General features: G+C 36.1%; 1 protein-coding gene across 1 annotated transcript; it reads right to left on the bottom strand.

The window, feature by feature from the left end:
• Nucleotides 1-17,998: 17,998 nt before the first annotated feature.
• Nucleotides 17,999-19,700, bottom strand: LOC147569049 (autophagy-related protein 8i-like). The gene is made up of 5 exons (XM_086655508.1): nucleotides 19,514-19,700; nucleotides 19,363-19,418; nucleotides 18,891-18,943; nucleotides 18,351-18,469; nucleotides 17,999-18,263 (listed from the first exon to the last, which is right to left on the bottom strand). Exons 1-5 carry the CDS (start codon nucleotides 19,554-19,556, stop codon nucleotides 18,172-18,174), a joined length of 363 nt encoding a protein of 120 aa, XP_086511634.1. The 5' UTR covers nucleotides 19,557-19,700; the 3' UTR covers nucleotides 17,999-18,171.
• Between the last annotated feature and the right edge of the window lie 1,920 nt (nucleotides 19,701-21,620).

Raw genomic sequence — 21,620 nt, 5'->3', positions numbered from 1 at the left:
AGCAATTGAGAAGTCGGTGTATGAAAGAATTGCTAAAGCTGAAACTTCAAAGCAAGCCTGGGAGACTATTCAAATTGCATACAAAGGTGAAGAAAAGGTAAAAAAAATGTACGTCTCCAAACATTGGATCGGAATTTGAAAAAAGTGGAAACAAAGGAAAATGAAAACGTTTTTGATTATTTTATAAGAGTAAATTATGTCGTTAATTAAATGGCATCTAATGGAGAAATTTTGGAAAATGAAATAATTGTTGAAAAAATTATTCGTAGTTTACCACAAAAAATTGATTTTGTAGTGGTGGCTATTGAAGAATCAAGAGACCTCTCTTCACTTTCTTTAGAAGATTTACAAGGAACTCTAAAAGCAAAGGAGTTTAGAATTAACCAAAGAAATCCGACTCTTCCCGATCAAGCTCTTAAAACTCAAATTACAAAGATGGGAGACCGTAATTCTTACCGTGGTAAAAAATTTCGAGGAAGAGGTTTTCGTGGTAGAGGAAGAGGTAATTTTTAATCAAACGACATTGATGCTAAACAAGTTATTGAAAATTAGTACTATAATAGAGGTAAAGGTCGTGGTTATCAAAGACTCAAGAGGTAAGGCTTTTCCCACACTTATCAACACACCCCCTGCCATTCCACAACCAATGTGGGATTATCCTAACAATAAAACTAGGTGATTTTCTAGAATACTTTCTTGACAAGTAAAAATGATGGTTCCGCTTTTCCACAATAAGCGATCACGGACACGTAACATGACATTGCTTGTGCCTGTAGGGTGCATATGCTTAGTTTTGCATATACATAGAAATACATCTATTATATAAAATAGAATGAAAAGTGCTGCTGATTAGGACAAAACAAAGGACAAACAAGGAATAAACAATGAGATAAATCTAGCCGTCCATTTTGGGATAGATTAAATCTTGATCGTTAAACCGTAAATCTATTATATAAAATAGGATGAGAAATGCTGACTGGGACAAACAAAAATCTACACAAAAGACAAACCTATTATATAAAATAGGATGAGAAATGCTGACTGGGACAAACAAAAATATACACGAAAGACAAACAATGAGATAAATCTAGGTTACGTCCTTCCTTCTGGTTAATTTATTTACCATATGGGTTTGTTTTCTTGTTGATATAATTGTCAAGAAGTTGATGGCATATTGAGTTGCTTGGTAGTGCTTAATGTATTAACGCTCGATCGTCAAAAATTATTTGTTGTCATGTTGAGTCTTATTTGGAGGAAATAGCTTTGGTTTTGATGTTGCTTGAGTTTTTGTAGTTTAAATGCTTCTTATTTGTTTAATTTTTAAATTACGGGATACGGTAGAAATCTAAGAAAAATTGTAGACATCTTCAGTTCTGTCTGAAATCGGATGAAGATTTTGACACATTATGTTACCAAATACCAACAACATCCGCGACAGTTATTAGTAATGGTGATTACAACTTGACCTATAGTTAAGCTTGCTAAACATGACTTATTACAGAACAATTTTGGGCACTCTTTAGTTTACTTAATTTATCTTCACATGAGTTTCTGACTTATGCGTATGTTGGGGAACCCGTGTTATATGACAATATTTATCTTCTTGGCGTGGTTGTTGAGTACAGTTTAAGGTGAAAAAAGAAACCATAAATCCAATAGGAAAGAAACCAAATATTATTCAACCACAATAGCTAATAATAGAAAATGGGAAGAATGGGTAGTTATATTATCTCTATCTCTTTCCGTCAAAGTCGACTTTGTTTTATCTATTTTCTGATGTTAATGATTTTAACACTTATGATCTCAAACATTTCACTTCAATTTGTGAACCAAAGTCTACAGCATACACTTCAGAGAATGGGTAGACAAGTATACTCAATCAGTAAATGCGACAATGAATATCAACCAACATAAGAACTCCATGAATAAGTACTCGAATACTACATATTCCTTTCTTCTCGAATCTTTATGGACATTCGTTGAATTCATTATTTCTTTTAATTAGATTACACTTCTTATAATTAAATTTCCAATTTACAGGATTATATTTTACACCTTCGAGAAAATAGTTGTTCGATCTTATGGTTGAATTGGTTCAATTTTCGATCAACCCTTAGCAGAGAAGATAGATATAGATTATTCAACAATGGAGTATTTACTTTGCTTACACGGGGGAAGTTCGTAATTTGTAGTGAGAAGTGACGCTTAAATGGAAAAGAATGTATGAATAAGACTTAACAGAGACAAACAGATATAGATATATAGGTGTTTCAGGAAGTGTTCCAATACAATGCTTTTGAATTGTGACCAACTACACAAATATATTTTAAATTCTAAATCTTGGTCTGATTTTATCAATTGTACGCCAATGTTTCGCACGTACTTTTGTACAACAATTTCCTATCAAAATTACTTTTGTGCAACAATTTCCTATCAAAATATGGAGAATTAAGGTTGTGCTTGATAGTAACTTGGAGAAAGGGAAAAAAATATAGAAAAAATTACTCTGAGAAAAATTTACTCTGGAAAAAGTTTACCCTGTAAACATTTTCATATCTTCCACTGTTTGGTTCGCTAAAAGGAAAAATACATTTGTCTGTTTTCATATTTTCAGTATTTTAAGAAACAGAGTAGCAATTTTGAAAAAAGAAAAGAAAAAAAAGTAGGAGGAAAAACATGGGATTTAATCTAATAAGTTGAAGTTCAGCTTTGAAGGTCCTTCCATAGCTAATGAGTTAGATACTTCATCATGTTGAAATCATATTAATTAATAGCTCACCCTCTCAGCTCCAAACATCTATCTCTTCCTTTTTTTTTTCTACCATGATTTTCACCAAAAATGAAGAATCATCCCCAACAACTCAAAACAAATTTCATCACAAGATACCAATCATTCCCTTATAACTTTCTTCCACATACTTAGCACATGGAATTAATCAAGGCTATTCTTCTGTGAGTTCTCCAATTAATGGTGTAACATTGTGAACCAACCAAATATGCACTTCGTATGAATAAATTATTTGTCTATATCTCTCTCTCTTTTTAAGTAATATATTGATAACTCTAATTAAGACTCATTAATTCAAGCAAATAAAACCCTAGAATCCTGAAAAAAATTATGCATCTCTCTCTCACTTTCTCACTTTAGATAACAGGATTTTTTTTTGTAAGAGGATCAAAGATAAAGTTATATTGGATGGAGATCTCAAACTAATTGTTTCTATTACTATAGCAAAAGAAGAAAACAATAAAGAATACTTCATTGATACTTCGAGGGAAAGAAAGGGTTAAGGCAGGGCTGCCCCCTCTCCCTATCTCTTTGTCATGGTTATGGAAGTATTTTCTTCACTTATTCGGATAGAACAACAGGCAGGTAATTTTAAACTCCATCCACGGTGCAGAGATCCTATAGTCTGCGAGGAAATGTGCGCTTAGGCAGAGCTTTACATGATGTTCTTCATAAATTATTTAAATGCACTGGTCTCGCGGTGGATAAAGGAAAGAGTTCCATTTTTTGTGCAGGCATGCTAAATGAACAGAAGGAGGAATTACAGGTAGTTCTCGGTTTCCAACTAGGTGAACTCCCCATTAAATATCTCGGACTCCCATTACTCACTTCAAGGTTATCGTATAAGGATTGTATTCCACAATTAATAAATCAGATTCAGATGAGAGTACAGTCAGGGAAGGCTCGCTTTCTCTCTTATGCAGGACAACTTGTATTGCTTAAGTCTGTCATAGGCAGTATGCTTATTTTCTGGTCGTCAGTGTTTGTACTTCCGAAGCGAGTGTCTAAAAAATTAATCAGATATTTAATAGGTTTCTTTGGAAGGGCTTGAAGGAGGGTAGTAATAGACCCGCCGTTAAATGGCTTGAGGTTTGCTTGCCGAAGGAAGAAGGTGGATTGGGATTCCGTGATATTGAAACAATGAATTAAGGAATGAATCTCTGACATGTGTGGGATATCATCAGTGAGAAGAATACTTTTTGGGTTCGTTGGGTGAAGAAACATTTGATCAGGGGAAAAAACTTCTGGACTATGGAGATTCCAGCTAGTTGTTCGTGTTGTTGGAGAAGTATTTTGGGCAACAGAGGTTTGGCTGAAGAGTTAGTCCAGTACCTTATTCATGACGGTCGGAATACCTACTTTTGGAGAGATATTTGGCACCCGTTAGGGTCGCTGCCCGAGTATTTTAAAACGAATCAATGATTTGCATCCCAACTAAGAGAAGATGCCCGAGTGCTCGATTTTCTTTTGAATGCCAATTGGGTAGTTCCTGACCGAGTCAGCCTTGCTTTCCGTGAGGTGTTTAATGAACTGCAGAATATAGATATGGGGGGTCTAGAGCATGACCAGGTAGTATGGAAGGTTACATCTTTGAGTGAATACACAGTAAGGGACACTTATAACTCTATTAGGCGAAGAGGTAATCGACAACCGTGGTCCAATTAGTTTGGTGTATAGAGGGAGTTCCCAAACAATCATTTATCGCCTGGATCGCACTTAAGCAAGGTCTGAAAACAAAAGCAAAATTGCGGGGTTAGGGTTTAGAGATGGATGAGCACTGCCTGCTTTGTCATTCTGGAGTGGAAACAGACGAACATCTTATTTTCCAATGTACCTTTTCGATCTCTTTGTGGACAGAATTGTTGCTTATGATGGGCATACAACGCAATCACTCAAGTAATTGGGTAGAGGAAATTGATTGGTGTGTAGATACATTTAAGGTAACTCGCTCCTTGGCTGAATGGGACGACTGGTGTTTACAACATATATTTATAACACATGGAAGGAACGAAATAACAGAGTGTTTAGAGGCGAGGAAAGGTCGAACAGGGAGATCTTAAAGGAAGTGATAAGGGAGGTCAAAATTAAAGTGGCATCATGGAAATGGAAAGCAACCCAACGAGCGAGGCACTACTAATCATGGTTCGGTGGAATCTAGCTCTCCCACTTACCACGAATATCGCAACTATGTGTAAATAGAAGGGTCCTGAACTCGGTCAGATTCTTGTAAATACAGATGGCGCTTTTGACTCTTCATATGGAGGGTTTTGGTGCTATACTGCGAGATAATAATGGAGATACGATTGTCGCAGCTGCAGCCATTATAATGAGAGAGTCAGTAATAACTTATGAAATGCATGGAGTTCGGTTAGGGCTCCAATTGGCTTTGAAATATGGCAGAAGTCGGGTCAAGATAGCAACGGATTCTTTGCTTACTGTTTCTATCTTCACAAACCCAGAGAAACCCCCACCGTGGCAGATCAAGAGATTGGTCCGAGAAATCAAACTATTATGGGAGCAATTCGAGAAGTTTCTATTATGCACGTGTATAGAAAAATAAACCAGGCAACAAATTATCTCTAAAAAATGAAGTCCGCAAATGGAATGATCAAGATGACCCCAGAAGCAATGCCTGAGGAATTAAAGAAGCTAGTGAGAGATGACCAGAGGGGTGTAATTAAAATTAGACATACTTAATTTGCTGATTGATATGTTTCTTTATAAGTTTTTATTGTTTTATTCGTCATTTTTCTGATTTTTTAGTTTTGTAAAGGGTCGGACCCTTCAACCCGTTGACAATTTCAAATAAATAAAAAATTATATGAATTTTAAAGGTATTTCACTTACTAATTCTTTTTGAAATCACATTTGATGAGGCTGTCGAAAATGTTCAGAAATATAAAATATTTTGGTAAAAAATAGCGGCATAATATAATGAGCATGCAGAGCAACAACATTCACACAGGAGTTGTAAATCTCGTTTCCAGTGAGATAAACTCTGAATGTCAAAGCTCTATCTCTACTTTGAGGCTAATAAATAAAGTTCCAAACAACGGAGAAAATTATTATGACCGGGTAATTATTCAAACTTTTAATCCCTTTATATTTAAAATAAATTTTATTTATTTCAGCTACAAAGAAATTCCTTTTAGCTTTAATAATCATTGTTGTTTAGTTGTATTTAAGTAGGTTGGAGCTGAATTTTTTAGGGTGAGTTGAGATTGAGATGTTTGGATAAAAAAATTATTTTTCAGACTTAAGTTAGGTTGGGGTTGGAGTTGCTCTTACGACCACCCATTTTTCGAACCATACCTTAAATTTCTAAGTTTAAATGTTCTTGTGGAAAGAAAAACTTTTAAGTTTTATTTGTCATGAATAGTAATATGAAATACTCTACAAAACAAACACAACCCACTAATAATGAAGTATACTTTAAAAAAGAATCCTAATCTTATTTTAAATTGTTTACAGGGAATGACAATTTAATTTAATAAAGTGAAGAAAACAAATTAACTTTACTTCAAAATTTTCTCCTACTTTTTTGAGACGAAATAATTGTTCTTTCCTGATTTAACTCTTCTGCCATATCTCGCTCTGTTGATAACATATCTAGTCAGTTTCTTTAGTGACATCATAAAACAAACGTAAGTCTTGATCAATTCCAGCTTACAAATATGTTGACATTTACAAAAAAAAAAAACTTCAGCTTAGAAAAACTTCTTATATTTTATAACTGTTATAATCAATTCAGGAAATTTGACCGAAATTTCTAAAAAATTTGGACTTTGGTTAAAAAAGATCAGTCAATTTTTTTGTCTTAAAACTCCATGAATACTCTTTTAATTTGCAATGCTTTGTTACAGTTTTGGAACACTTTGCGACAAATTTGCAATGCCTCGCGACAATTTTGAAGCTCCTTGCAACAACTTTGCAACTGTTTTTCATCAGCTTTAGAGCGGCTTGCAACAGCTTACAACAACTTTGGAGCGCCTTGCAACACCTTACAACAGCTTTGCAACGCCCTGCAATACCTTACAACATCTTTCCAACATCTTGCAACATTTTTACAAAAAGTATTAGGTTTTTAACCAAACAAATTACAAATATTTGGGTCTTTAACAAAAAAGAATACATTCGGTTTTTAACAAAAAAATGCAATTTGTCTTTTTAAGAAAAAAAAATTTTAATTGGGTATTCGGCCCCATTTCTTGAATCAACAAAATCTTGCAAGAAAATCAATTATTTGAAAATTTTGTTTCTCTAAAAGAAGCACTTTCATCGTTGTTACTATACATCTCTTGGCATAACTTCCAACACTATAAGTTCCACAACAAAAATTTGAACCCCATCAACATCAGGATGTGTATTATGCTTCACATATTAACCTGGTAAATGATATGAATACTTTCACCAACTTGTTTATAATTATTTCCTTTGAAATCTAGGGTTTTTTATATCTTAAAATATGAAGGTAAGTTTTCATGCAGCAACTTCTTTGAGATTGTGATTATGGGTTGCCATTGCACTACTATGTGGTCTGTAAACATGGGAAGTACCTTGAACTCACTATCCTTACAAGTTACAACATATTCAAGTAAGTCCGTAAGAACTGAATTTTGGCATTTAATTTGCAGCTTTGTTTTAAGAGGAAGAGATGATGGTCAACTGAAAGCTAGGGTTTTCTCTATCTCTTTCTCTCTGCTGCTTCAACCTTCAAGAAAATGACGATCTTGGGCAAGTAGTTTTTGTAGTGTAAAGAAAATCTCTCTCAACCCCTAGATACTGTTGAGAAGCACATAAAATCAGAGAAGGAGAAGAAGAAGAAGAGAGAGAGATAGAGAGATGGAGAAGGAGAAAAAATGGTGGTGGTGTGACTATCAGAAAAATAGTCCTCGAAATGCAAACAAGAGGGATGGAGAATAGAGGCTTATAACGTGTACTAAATACACTTTCCTTAAAGCATTATTTGCCCCCTCTCAATCGAGATTATTTGAAGGTTACAAGACAAATTGCTTCCCAAGATATGACAAGCCTTTATGAAACTACATCAAGTAACTTGTGAAGATTTCAGTTAAGGAACACTAGAACATATTGAAGATGGCGAAGGATTTTCCGACAAAGTTTCTACATGGTTTTTGATTACTTCATAGATTGTGTAGAGAAAATCTTATTTATAGAGAACAAAAAGACAATTCTCAACAAGTTAGAGATACAAGAAATTGGGTTGGAGGCCCAATTTCAAAAAAAAAAATCGTCAAAAAGACAAATTATCTTTTTGTCTTTTTAGGCCCCATATATAGTTTGGAAATAGTCTTGAAGGACAATTCTAGAAGAACTCCCATTTCTAATGCCGAAATTGCCCTTAGAATCTTAGCTTGTGAAGCTTTGCAAACTGGTTTGCACTGCTTTGCAATCTGGTTTGCACTCTGGTTCGCAATGCTTTGCAAACTGGTTTGCAATCTGGTTTGCAGAGCTTTGCATTCCCGTTTGCAGAGCTTTGCAAGCTGGTTTGCCTTGCAATGACTTTGCAGAGCTTTGCAGTCTGGTTTGCAGAGCTTTGCAAATTGGTTTGCACTACTTTGCAATTTAGTTTGTCTTGCAAAGTTCTTGCAATCTGGTTTGCAGAGCTTTACAATCTGGTTTGCAGAGCTTTGCAATCTGGTTTGCAGAGCATTGCAAACTAGTTTGTAAGAAGGTCAGTTTCGTCTTTTCCCTATATTAGATAATTTACAAAAATGCCATAGGGAGCTGAAGCCTATAAAAAGTTGATAAACCATTTTTAACCAAAACTCAAACTTTTTAGGGAGTTTTGGCCAAATTTCCCTTAAAGATATATCCCTCTATAGTATTTTTATCAAAAGACATAACAATTAGATATAATATTCAAATTCAAATATTAAAAAATAATTTTCAATTTTATAAAATAAGTTAGTCCAAAATTTCCAACAATGTGGATGGAAGTTGAGGTTGAGGTGTGGTGAAGAAGATGAAGATTATGGGGCAAATGACAACTTAATAAATTTTTAGATTAAAAAATAAATATGCTCCTTAAGTCAATCGTGATTGACTAAATTTTTATTCCGCGGAGATTTTTCTTTATACCTCAAAGTCGCGGCCTTAAAAAATAGGATTTTTGAGTGAAAGGTCCAATTTTTGGGGGGTAAACCAAAATAAATCCAACCTTGCCAAAAAATGAGTTTCCAGTCCAAATGTCAGGACAGCTCATTGTTTCCTGATTTTTTTTTATCCCACTCTTTCCCTTGGACGGGATATGCTGACGTTTCCTGACAAAAAAAAACTGGATGGTAAATAAAATAATTTCCCGTACACAAAAAAATTCAAATTTTCAAATTTTTTTGAAATTTCAAATTCCCGCCCAGCAAACCATCTCTTCCCGGTAAATAAAATAAGGGAGATTTTATAGGGCCCCCTCATTTTTGTTAAAAGGCCTCCCCTCAGTGATAATTTAGCAAGTAAAATGGTTCATGGGGAGGCCTTTTAACAAAATTGGGGAGGCCTTATAAAACTTCCCATAAAATAATTTTTCGTACACAAGAAAATTTAAATTTTCAAAATTTTTTAAAATTTTGAAATTTTAAACGAAATTTCAAATTCCCGCCCAGCAAACCATCTCTTCCCGGTAAACAAAATAATTTTCCGTAAACAAGAAAATTCAAATTTTTAACTTTTTTTGAAAATTTAAAATTTTCAAACGAAATTATAAATTCCCGGTACAAAAGTATCTAGTACAGAAGAAAATTTCTGGTAAATAAAATAATTTACCGATCACAAGAAAATTCCCGGTACAAAAGTGTCTAGTACAGAAGAAAATTTCCAGTAAATAAAATAATTTCCCGGTGCGTCAGACAATTTTTCAAAAAAATTTCGTTTCCCGGGAATTTTTCGGTGGCAATTCCGTAAATTTCTGAACAGTACAGATTCTGATGGACGGGTTGTCAGATTCTTTTTCAGAAAAAAAAAAATCGTTTCCCGAGAAAATTTCGATGGCAATTTTGTAAATTTCGATGGCATGAACAGTAAATACTTTGTTTTCCAGAGGCCGTTTCGTCATTTTTTTCCCAACCTGACTCTTTAGAACTGTCTTTCATTTTTTGGCTACCTAGGATGGGAAACCTATTTCCTCCTCATTTTGGATAGTTAACCCAATCCCTCTAAAAAATAATTCTATATTCATTGTCTTAGCATGTTAGGAAAACCCTTCAATTTTTGTTGTAAATGTGATCCTAAAAAGTGATAAAGTAAAAAAATTTGTTTTTCGGCAAGTAAATTAACACTTTAATTTTGTTACTATATGTGTTGGGGTATTTTTCAACACTTTAAGTTTTCCAAAAATTTGAATACCTTCAACATGGGATTGTGTATTATGAAGAAATTTGGTGCTTAAGACAACAATTCTTTGACTTTTCATTGTTCATTAGGTAAAATTTTAAAAATCTTTGTAAGACAATGAAACACAATTAGGAAACACTTTTAGGAATATAGAAATGAAGAAATTAATTTTTCAAAACAATAAATAAATTTTGGATCCTTCTAGAATTACAAATTAATTTTTCAAAACAATAAATAAATGAATATTGGACCTGTTATTCATAAATTGTCACTTTTAAAATATCAAAATTCAACTTTCCTTCCAAAGTTTCTAAAATAAATAATATTGGATTTGTTTTTAATAAATTTTTGTCAGTTTTAACCAATTAAGATTCAACTTTCTTTACAAATGTTTCTAAATTCGAAAGAATGCCATCATATTTACATGCATCTTAGCATTTTAGGAAAACCCATCAATTTTTTGTTGTAAATGATGTGACAGTAGAAAGTGACAGAGAGAAATTTGTCAATATAAAGACATGGGTAGGCAGATTAGAGAAGTGAATTCAAGAAAAGAAAAGTTTAAGTATGAAGAGAAATAGTAGCATTGCTAGATCTTTGATCGTTTGTTTTTTGGTGTTTGTAATATTGGTTGATGAGTGTTCATCAGGTTTTCCCCATATCGTTGTAACTCTTAATAACGAACTAGAGACACAGATGTCTGTCCATTGCAAATCCGGAGACGACGATTTAGGTGAACATCTACTTGATAATGGTCAATTTTATGATTTTGAGTTTAACATAAACATTTTCGGAGGGACGTTGTTTTGGTGTTCAGTGCAGTGGTACGACAACCAAGCTCGTAAATGGGTTCAGGGTTCTCATGAAGTTTACAACCAAAATAACGACATGGATATTTGTGAAGACTGCCAATGGTATTATAGGAGAGACGGTATTTATCGACTGAACCAGCGGGATCAAGTTGTTGAATTGATGTATAAATGGTGATGGGCGGATATGTCATAATAATTAGAAATACTTATGAATAAAATTATGAATTTAAATGATCTTTCTTTATTTATACTAGTTTTTATTTAAATATTTTTAAATGTCAGCTTGTAATATTCAGCATCACTTAGACTTTGTCTAGTCACTTGGACTAAACTTTTGTTAAAACCAACCCAAAAAATAAAAATGGAGAAAGGGAACGAGAAGATGACCTTTATAGTGTGTTATTTCCTAGTGGTAATTTCTTGAAGACTTCCTCATCGAGATTAGTTTGTAAAAAACGTTGTTGACGTCAAGTTGATGAAGAGACCAACCTTTAATGGCCATTATTGAAAGGAGAATCGAACTGTATCTTAGCGACGGGAGCGAAAGTCACATAATAGTCAAGGCCCTCGATCTGATTGTAACCCTTTGCAACGAGGCGTGTCTTGTAACGTTTAATGCTCCCGTCAGAACGAAATTTAACCTTACATATCCATTTACACCCAATGCGACGTTTGTCGGGTGGCAATGGTCTGAGACTCCAAGTATTATTGGATTGTAAAGTTGTGATCTCCTTTTCCATCCTTTCTCGCCAACTGAAAGATTTTACTGCCTCAGTAAAGGAGGAAGGTTCGTCGATGGAGATAACAGTCGCGAGGAAAGCCTTGTGAGAAGGCGAAAAGGAAGCAAAGGAGATGAAGTCAGTTAAGGGATCACGAGCGGAGGAGTAACTGGAGGTGTTATAACAAATGTAATCGGCCAAATGAGTCGGCGGTCCTATTAAGGCCGAGAGAGTGATATTTCGGTCAGACGAGTGGTGGCAGGAGAAATGTCGTCTTTTATAGGGTCAGAGGAGGGAAGATGTAGCGATCTTAGAATATCAGTGGAACCCGATGAAGAGGTGCATGTAGAATCAGGTACCAGATCTGTATGATCGAAGGAAGAGGTGTCGTTATCCATCGAGAAGGAAATGGGACTCTGGGAATTTGTAGGAGCCGAAAAGGAAGAGTGAAGCGAGGAAGTGCCCATAACTGTAGTGAACTGGCATGCGGTTCAGACGTATGAGGAGGTGATGGGGCACCCCGTCGGCCGGGACAAAGGGACGAGTAGAGGTCGAATAGGTGTAAGAACCATCGTCACTAATTGATAAAAAATGAGCGGAAGGGGGGGAGGGGGAGTGAATGAATCATCAGAAATCTAGATTCATGAAAAATCACATTACAACAAGTGTATAACTTCTTAGTGGAGAGGTTAAAAATACGAAAACCTTTTTGACCGTATGGATAATGTTATGATAATTGGGGTTTAATATGACCAAAATCAAGTAATCCAAGAAAAGCAGCAGGAAATAAACAAGAATCATAGAGAACAAAGAGATTCACATGGTTTGGTTGGTGAGACCTACTCCACGACGACAACTACGCAATGATTTCCACTATGATAAGCAAACAAGTTACACAAGAGATTTGTGAGACTAAACCACTGATATCTCCTAGGGTTTTAGATTATATGGCCTCTAAAATCCTAATCCCACCGCCTGACCGACTCTCTCTTTATAAATCTGAAATACACATGGGTACGCTAACACTAATAACCGACATAAGCTTAGCTTCCGCATTTCAGCTATGTCTCAGAGTCCAGCTATGCCTCGGAGCCCTACTTTGCATAGCACCCCTATCTCAATAATCAGCTCCGCTAACTGGTCCAAAATTCGGAGCGGTTTGGCCGGTCGTAAACCGGGTTCGATATCAACCCACATTCAAGACACTTTCAACAGAAAACGGTAGGATTAGCTCGTCGGCCCATTTTGGTTGTGATCTTAGTATTGTGAGCCAAACAAAGGCAACCAAAAACACGAAGATGTCAAAAGTGGGGGGGGGGGGGGGGCGTCACGAGTAATTTTTCATGGGCGGATAAACCCTGTTAGAGAGGAGTGTGGAGTTTATTGTTAGATAAACGGTTGTGAGCACACACACCCGAAAATTCAAGAAGAAGATTAGAGCACGTGCGACATCGAGAATATGTCGATGTCAACAACCTCGTTTTGTTGAGGGGTATGAATACAACTTCTTTGATGAAGTACGCCATGGTCTTGAAACCAAGTTTGAAGATCAGCAGACATAAATTATGTCCCATTGTTAGAACATAATGTCTGTAATTGATGAAAAACAATGTCTCCATTACCAGAGTTCATGGTAATTATTTTAAAGAGGAACTAAGTATTGATAAAGTTAAAAAAATTTGAGAGAACTTTCTTAGTGTTGGATTTAGAGTGCATAAGAAAGACCCAAGTACAACGAGAAAAGTTGTCTACTAAGGTGAGAAAATAACGACATCGAGGATGAGAAGGGATTGAAAAAGGTCCTCATAGGCCAGCATGAAGAAGTTCCAAAGGGTGAGAAGCAGAAAAATTGCGAATACAAAAAGGTAATCTAGATTGTTTAGATTGTGGACAAATAACACACAAAACTTTATTCACTAACGAAGATTTAATTCATGGAAATTGACGTAAAGAAAACTCAAAAACAACCTAAAGATGGGTGACCGAGACGCCAGTGCCATAAATCATAACTAATATCACTACTATTATTAACGGAGAAAGAAAAGATGTTAGGTTCTGTGCGGAGAAAGTAGAGGTTGTCATGGGGATCACCAACTCCAATCGTCTAGGTCGTAGCTTGGTCCTGAAAGACACAAGAAGAAGAAGAAGAAGAAGAAGAAGAAGAAGAAGAAGAAGAAGAAGAAGAAGAAAGTTACATTACATGAAAGGCCACACGTAATTTCAGAGATTAATATGAGATTGAATTTAGGAATATGTAAAAATGCTTTGAGAAATAGATCTTTAGTAAACGAAATTGGCCTAATGTGCAAAACCTTAATGCGAGAACCATTAGGAAGACGAGCATAATAGTCGGGAGGAGCAATGGAGTATATACTTAAAAAAATAGAAAAACTTCAAAGTAGAAGAACAAACTTAAAACTGGGCCTTTATGTAAAAAGCAAAAATATGTCTTTCACGATGATAGCATTAAGAACACGATTATCTACACAGAAACGCCATCCTCCATCTACCCTACGAACCAACAATACCGGAGAGGATAGAGGACTAGAGCTTGGACGTATCAAGCCGGAAGCGAGTAACTCCTTGACAATTTTTCCAATCTCTGCTTTTTGGTAATATGGGTATCGATAAGGTCATACGCTTACCGGTCCAGAATTAGCCTCCAAGGGAATGTTATGGTTAGGGCCACGTTGTGGCGGTAAGTCAGTAGGCTCAATGAAGACATCGGTATATTTCTGCAACAACTCGTCTATGTCACTTCCATGCTTAAAGGTGAGTTCAGATACTTTACATAGTAGGATCAGTTAAAGGGTGAGTTTGAGATGAAAGACTTGGGTGTCTCAAGGAAGATATTGGGTATGGAGATACGGAGAAACAGATCTGCTGGGAAACTGTTATTTTCTCAGAAAACGTACATCGAGAAGGTGTTGGAACGTTTTGGTATGACTGAGGCAAAACCTGTCAGTACTCCATTGGTAGCACACTTCAAGCTTTCTGGTGAACTGTCACCAACGACTGATGACGAGACGGAGTACATGTCTCGGGTGCCTTATGCAAATGCAGTAGGTAGCATTATGTATGCTATGGTGTGCACAAGGTCTGATATTTCACATGTTGTTAGTGTAGTAAGCAGATACATGGGCAGACCTAGGAAAGGTCATTGGCAGGCTGTGAAATGGATACTACGGTATCTGGGAGGAACTGCAGGCGTTGGTCTGGTATACGACAAAAGGGCTGACACTTCTGGTTCGGTAGTTAGATTTGTAGATTCGAATTTTTCGGGGAATCTTGATAGGAAGAGGTCGCTAACGAGCTATAGGTTCATACTCTGCGGGAGTGCCAATAGTTTGAGAGCAGTGCTACAGTCGGGAGTAGTACTATCTACAACGGAAGTTGAGTACATGGCAGCAACAGAGGCAGTGAAGGAGGCAATATGGCTGAGTGGTTTAGTTGGGGATTTGGGCCTAAAGCAGGAGGTTACAGAGGTCTACTGCGACAACTAGAGTGTTATTCATTTGACCAAAATCAAATGTATCACGAGAGAACTAAACACATAGATGTTAAGTATCACTTTATCAAGGACGTGATTGAAGAAGGGAAGATCACGATGAAGAACGTTTCTACGACAGATAACTCAAGGGATATGTTGACCAAGGCAGTTACAACTTTCAAGTTTAAGCATTGCTTAGACTTGATTGGGATTTCCAGATGTTAGCCCTAGCAGGGCTGGAGCCACGACGACTCAGAAACGCTGAGCTATGTTGGTGGCTGATTTAAGTCAAGAGGAGCATATTCACGTCAAGGTGGATAATTGTTAGAAGTGACATGAATATGAATTGTAAGAAGCGCTGAGCTATGACGAATTTCTAACCCGTTAGTGGAGTTGATTGCTGAGACAGAGCTGGTATGCGAAGCAGGGCTGTGAAGCAGAGCTGGACTCTGAGACAGAGCTGGAATCCGGAAGCTAGGCTTCTGTCAGTGAATAGTGTTATCCGTGTATAATGTCGGTTGTAGAGAGAGAGTCGGTGAGGCAGTGGGATTAGGATTTAGTGGCTATATAAACTAAACCCTAAGGAGATATCAGTAGCACAATCTCACGAAATCTCTTATAGTGGAAATCATCGCGCCGTTGTCGCCGTGGAGTAGGTCTCACCAACGGAACCACGTAAATCTCTGTGTTCTGTTCTTGATTGTTCTTTACTATTCCTATTGCGTCTGTTTGATTACTCGTTATTGATCATATTAACCCTCAATGTCATAACAAAATAACCGACACCTTCTAGGTTCTGAAGTTGCTTGTTGGTAGGAATCTCCATTTCAGATCTTTGTAGCCCTTAATATGTGATTGTTTGACCATCTTTCTGGAACTTCATAGTCAGATCCTTATGGTTGGTCTGGATCGGTCCTAACTTCATTAGCTTGAACTTCTAAAACTTCTTGACAAGCCGCAACAGGTAGCACATAAAAACCAACAGTGACCATAATATTTTGTATCTTCAATGTGAGAGCAAGACAACGACCAGAGCAAAGTATAAATTCACGATTAACAACCATCACCTGAAATGATGTATCATTCACAATATGTATGGAATATTTGGCTACATTAGTTTGGTCAATAAAATTGTGGGTGCTCCCTCCATCTATCAACACTGTAATGTCATGATCTCTGAGTTTCCCAATCACCCTAATAGTTTGGGGGTGGTTGGTACCAGTCATGGCATGGAATGAAATCTTTGGTACCGGATCTGGTAGGTTGTCTGATTAGTCTCCTAGTTGTGGGTGCTCCCTCCATCTATCAACACTGTTATGTCATGATCTTTGAGTTTCCCAATCACCCTAATAGTTTGGGGGTGGTTGGTACCAGTCATGGCATGGAATGAAATCTTTGGTACCATATCTGGTAGGTTGTCTGATTGGTCTTCTAGTTGAGGAGTTTCTCGTAAAATATCTTCAATCATATACAATTTCGGTTCGTTGCAGCGGTGTCCTGGTACATATTTTTCGTCACAGAAAAAGCACAAACCCTTTTTTTGACGTTCGCGTGCTTCCCGACCAGTGATTCTTTTGAAGGTTGGTGAATAAGAAGGTGTGGTGCCAGCCACAGACTTCGTGTGAAAAGGGGTAGGTGGTGAGCCAAGGACGCTAGAGGTTTTCGGTGGTGCAGGCGAAGAGATTCGAGAGATAGATATTGATTTTCTTTCGATTGTGTTCCTCTGATCCATTAATCGTGCAACACCAATTGCTTCGGACAAAATACGAGGTGTTTTTAATCTTAACATCCAGTCGCACCTCATCTTTCAACCCTGCAAGAAACAACCAATCAAATAAGTTTCAGGTAATCCATCGATCAGTTGTGACAGACATTCGAATTCCTGTTGATAAGCATCGACAATTGACGTTTGTTTCAGGCGTTTAAGGGCCTCAGATGGATCGTCATATTCGGTGGGACCAAATCTTCGCAACAATGGCTTCGTAAGTTCTTCCCATGATAATGGACCTCTGAATTTTGATAGCCAGCGATGCCATTGTAAGGCAGCACCTTCCAGGTGAAAAGATACAATAAAAATACGTTGCTGTAGGGGGGATATTTTGAAACTCAAAATATTGTTCAACCCTGTAAATCCACCCGGTTGGGTCTTCTCCTGCAAATCCACCCGGTTGGGTCTTCTCCTGCAAATCCACCCGGTTGGGTCTTCTCCTGCAAATCTTGGAAAATCGAATTTGAGATGAGAAATTGGAGCAATGGCCTGATTTGTAGCATCTGAAGGTTGAGTGGATGGATGGCCTACTTCCCTTGTGCCAAAGGGGTTGATGTCAGACATCTCTAGGCTTGGAGTGTGGTGGTTAGTAGATTCTAGAGCCCGAATTTCAGTTTGTATTGATTTAAGTGCAGCAGTGAATTGATCGAAACTTCACTCATGACGAGCTAGGATTTCAGTAACCTCATTTCTGAATTCAGTGTTAGTCTTACCCCTAGTATCCATGGGGATCTTATGGCTATGATACCACTGATATGTTAGTGGAAAGATCATAGAGGAAAAGAGAGAATGATAAAGATAGAGAAGAGATCGAGTGTTGAATGATTGTCTCCCTTTTCATTGATTAAGAGCATGTTTTATAGTGCTCCTTTTACAACCATACTATCAGTTAAAATAACTATGACTTAGTGTTGATCATGCACTTAACCCACTAACTTAAACATGGATAATGGAAACTAACTACTAGGGAACATGAAAACTAAATAGCCACATATCATTATGCTAAGATCAAATGGTTTTCGTTTTCGAACAAAATAAGTCATTCCATATATTGCATTTAAAATGTGAATATTGTCAGCCAAAACACGACATTATCGTTACTTTTTTTTATTAATGTTAAGTAACATATAAAGGATTCATTTCAGTATGTAACTATGTGCAGAAAGGATAATTCAGAGTTGGACCAAATCTTCATTACAAAGATTTTACAACTTGAAAGCTACCATTTTTTATTTCGGAAGACTTTACCCCCCAAAGGTTTTCTCACTACTGTAACACATGTATAAAAACCTGTCTTCGTCCTTATAAGTTTCATAGACAGAATTCATGAGACTAGCTGCAAATAAAAAAGGAAATCTTGATTTTAGCATTTGGGTAAGAATAGCAAAACATGAACTTTGGTTACATGAGTCAGTTTCTTTACCTGTTTGAGGCAAAGTCTCATTCACAAATACAAAGAGAGCTTTCCCTTTGGGCAACTGAAGCCTACTGCTTAAGATATGGATGAATTGCCCAACAGACATGTCTCGAGGCACCAAATATCTGTAAACATAATACACACACCGAGTATTTATTAGCATCATCGCATTCAAGAAGCAAAGTCAAGATAGGGCTGTCAATTGGTACATGAAAACTGCAGTAACAGAAAAGAAAAAGATTTACAAGTTCTAGTTCTAGATGGGACTCGTTGAGTTTTATTTTCCTCCCTATATAATGATTTGTCACTCTTCTAAGCTACATATTCAATGTTTCATATTTTCGTATTGGGTCTGTGTGATTTGATTGTGGTTCACAAAATGTCACCTCAACGAGTAACTATGAGCGAAAGAAGCATTTTCCAATTATAGATAGTTGAGTGCTAGAACCCTAAAAACAACACGTATTTTTCAATTAGAGTAACTATTGCGAATTTATACCAACCTAATAAGATTATAAGTAGAAGAAAATATGAAAAGTGACTTACTTTTTCTTTTCCATCAGAGGAAGGTCGGAACTATTATATCGCTCGACAATCACCTACAAGTGCATGTTAAGCAAACGACAGATCATGTTAATAGTAAAACAGATGCTCATACGCAGATTAAGAACAAGACTCTGACCATGTTCTTTCATGTACTATGATATTCGTAATGAACCGCGTATACTCCTATATTTGTTGCTTCAGGAATCTTAAAGGAATCCAGCATTTTCGAAATTTCAGCTGTTTTGGTCTCAACTCTAACACACTTCCTATTCACAACTCATGGGTAAGGGACCGAGCCATATAACCGATACAACCCGGTTATGTTCTGATATCACTGGGACGCTTATAATATGATAAGACTAGGTGATTATCTAATTCATACATACAAATAGACCTAATTTCATGAGATACATATAGTTTAATAATTAACAGGAAAAGGAATACATATAAAACTAGAAGAACACAAACAAACCGGAACTCGATCAGGATACTTGGCTATAATATCAGCTGATTCCTTGAGTCGATGCTCTGTTTAACAAATTCAAACAAAGGGGGTTTAAATTAATTAATTGGAATTAAAGTTTGATGATAATAATAAAGATATTGATAGAAAATAAACGAACCCAATGTGAACTCATTCTTGAAAATATTCCTTCTTCTTCCCATGGATTATAGAGATTAGAGATTAGAGAGAGAGAAAGAGAGGATTGATTGATTGAAGTTGTTGGTTGGGGGAGTCTTTTGTTTTTTTATCTCAAGAGGATTTCGTAACAGAGACGCTCTTGGACCAGCAGGTAAAGACTTTCCAGTAACTACCCCGTTATTTTATTACTTTTTATTTTATAGGCAGTCCCACTTCTATAAGTCGATGCCCGCGGGCCCAATCCAACCAAATTTATTAGTTTTGGGTTAATTTGACATACACCCCCCATTTATTTAGTTTTATCTATGGGCTAGCAAAAATAGGCATGATTTGGTCGATCTCAACTAGATCAACGACAACCTAACACATTTTTAGTGCAGTGGTTGGACACTTGGACGCTCCCTTTTAACTCTATGAGGTCTAACGATCGAATCTCGATGGAAGCAGTTTGTCATCACGATTTATCTCATGTACTTTAGTCAATAAATAAAGTAGATCTAATTATAGTTAGGCTCACAAGCCCCCCAGGACAGTAAGGACTTTTATGATGTATTGTATAATATAATCATGATTAAAAAATAATGATTTTAGGAATCCTATCTTAAAAAAGTGTAGGTCATAGCCAATATAAAGCCCATAATAAGTTTAGTACCCAAAGTTAATCACAATGTAATAATTATCTTTTTTCCTATTTCGTCTTTGTGCAAATACCCAAATGTTATAATTATTTACTGAGGGTATATATTTTAATAGTACAAGAGTATGTTAATATGTTGTATTGTGTTGCATTAGATCATTGTATGAAAAGTAATTTAGTAATTTAGTATTTTAAAGCTCTTGTAGCTTCTTTTGAATATATGAAAAACATTTTGTCCTTTATATATGCGTTGGAATATGTTTTTTTTTTTGTTAAAATAGGATGCTATATATAAAATTAAATTAAAACATTCTTACAGTACTTTTTAATAAGAAAATAAGGCACTTGCTTCCACATCTTTCCTTTTTTCTTTCTTCTCGCCCACTTTGCTAAAGCATCTGCTTGAGAGTTCATCGTACTATTTGTATGTTGGAAGGAGACACCCTCAAAGCTTCTCGTCATATCTCTAATGTTCTGGATGTGGGTCTTTGATTGCCACCTTATCGAATGATTTCAATCTTTGATGTGTTGTATGAGGTTGTAGCTGTCACTTTCGATTATAATGTGCTGGAATATGCTTGGGTGTATATATATATATATATATATATATATATATATATTTATATATATATATAAATGCATCACAAATTTCTTTCTCTCTAATCTCTTTCAATTTCTTTCTATCTTTCTCATTCAATCTCTAATTTCGATCTTCCTATAAAGGGTACCCGACATGTTAACGAAATGTTCGACCAAAATTTTATGGATTTGTTGTCTCCTACTTTCCCTTCAGTTGAATTAGGCGACGATAGTGATGAAACATCCCCACACGTTCCTTCGACATTAGATGAAACTTTTGATGATTATTATGAACAAGAAGACACATCTTCAATCAAGATAGCTAAACAGGTACCGTATACACAAGATGACGATATTTTTCTTACTAATTATTTTTTGAAAATCACATCTGATGCGGTTGTTGAAAATGATCAGAAATATAAAGTATTCCGGCAAAAATAGCGGCAGAGTATAATGAGCATGCAAAGCAACAACGTTCACACAAGAGTTGTAAATCTCGTGTCAGTGAGATAAACTCTGAATGTCAAAGTTTTATCCTTACTTTGAAGCTAATAAATAAAGTTCTAAAAAGTGGGGGAAACGATGATGACCGGATAATTATTAAAACTTTTAATCCATTTATTTGCATCTTTTGACTTCATAATAGAAACTTAAAATGTATAAAAAAAATCACAAAGGAAAAGGGTTTAAATTCCAACATGTTTACAAAATTTTGATGACCCACAAGGCCACAACAAGTGGATGTCAGACATGCTAGGAGAGTCAACATTCAACAAAAGATATTCAAGTACCAATCCATCCGAGGAAAGACCAATCGGTCGTAAACAAGTCAAAGCAAATACAAGAGTTAGAGAAAATTCTACACATTATA

Source organism: Eschscholzia californica, unplaced genomic scaffold (assembly GCF_041429995.1).
Source record: "Eschscholzia californica isolate CP2 unplaced genomic scaffold, dmEscCali1.0.p SCAF_1, whole genome shotgun sequence".
Lineage (NCBI taxonomy): Eukaryota > Viridiplantae > Streptophyta > Magnoliopsida > Ranunculales > Papaveraceae > Eschscholzia > Eschscholzia californica.
Note: the sequence above shows the minus strand (reverse complement) of the source record. Positions and strands in the feature narration are given on the sequence as shown.

What these genes read in the sequence shown, in the direction of transcription:
- LOC147569049 (XM_086655508.1), bottom strand. Translation starts at nt 19,556, where the DNA reads ATGGGAAGAAGAAGGAATATTTTCAAGAATGAGTTCACATTGG. An exon ending in CAAGAATGAGTTCACATTGG is followed by an intron (nt 19,419 to 19,513) that starts GTTCGTTTATTT and finishes TTTGTTAAACAG; the next exon opens with AGCATCGACTCAAGGAATCA. An exon ending in TGAGACTTTGCCTCAAACAG is followed by an intron (nt 18,264 to 18,350) that starts GTAAAGAAACTG and finishes TTTTATTTGCAG; the next exon opens with CTAGTCTCATGAATTCTGTC.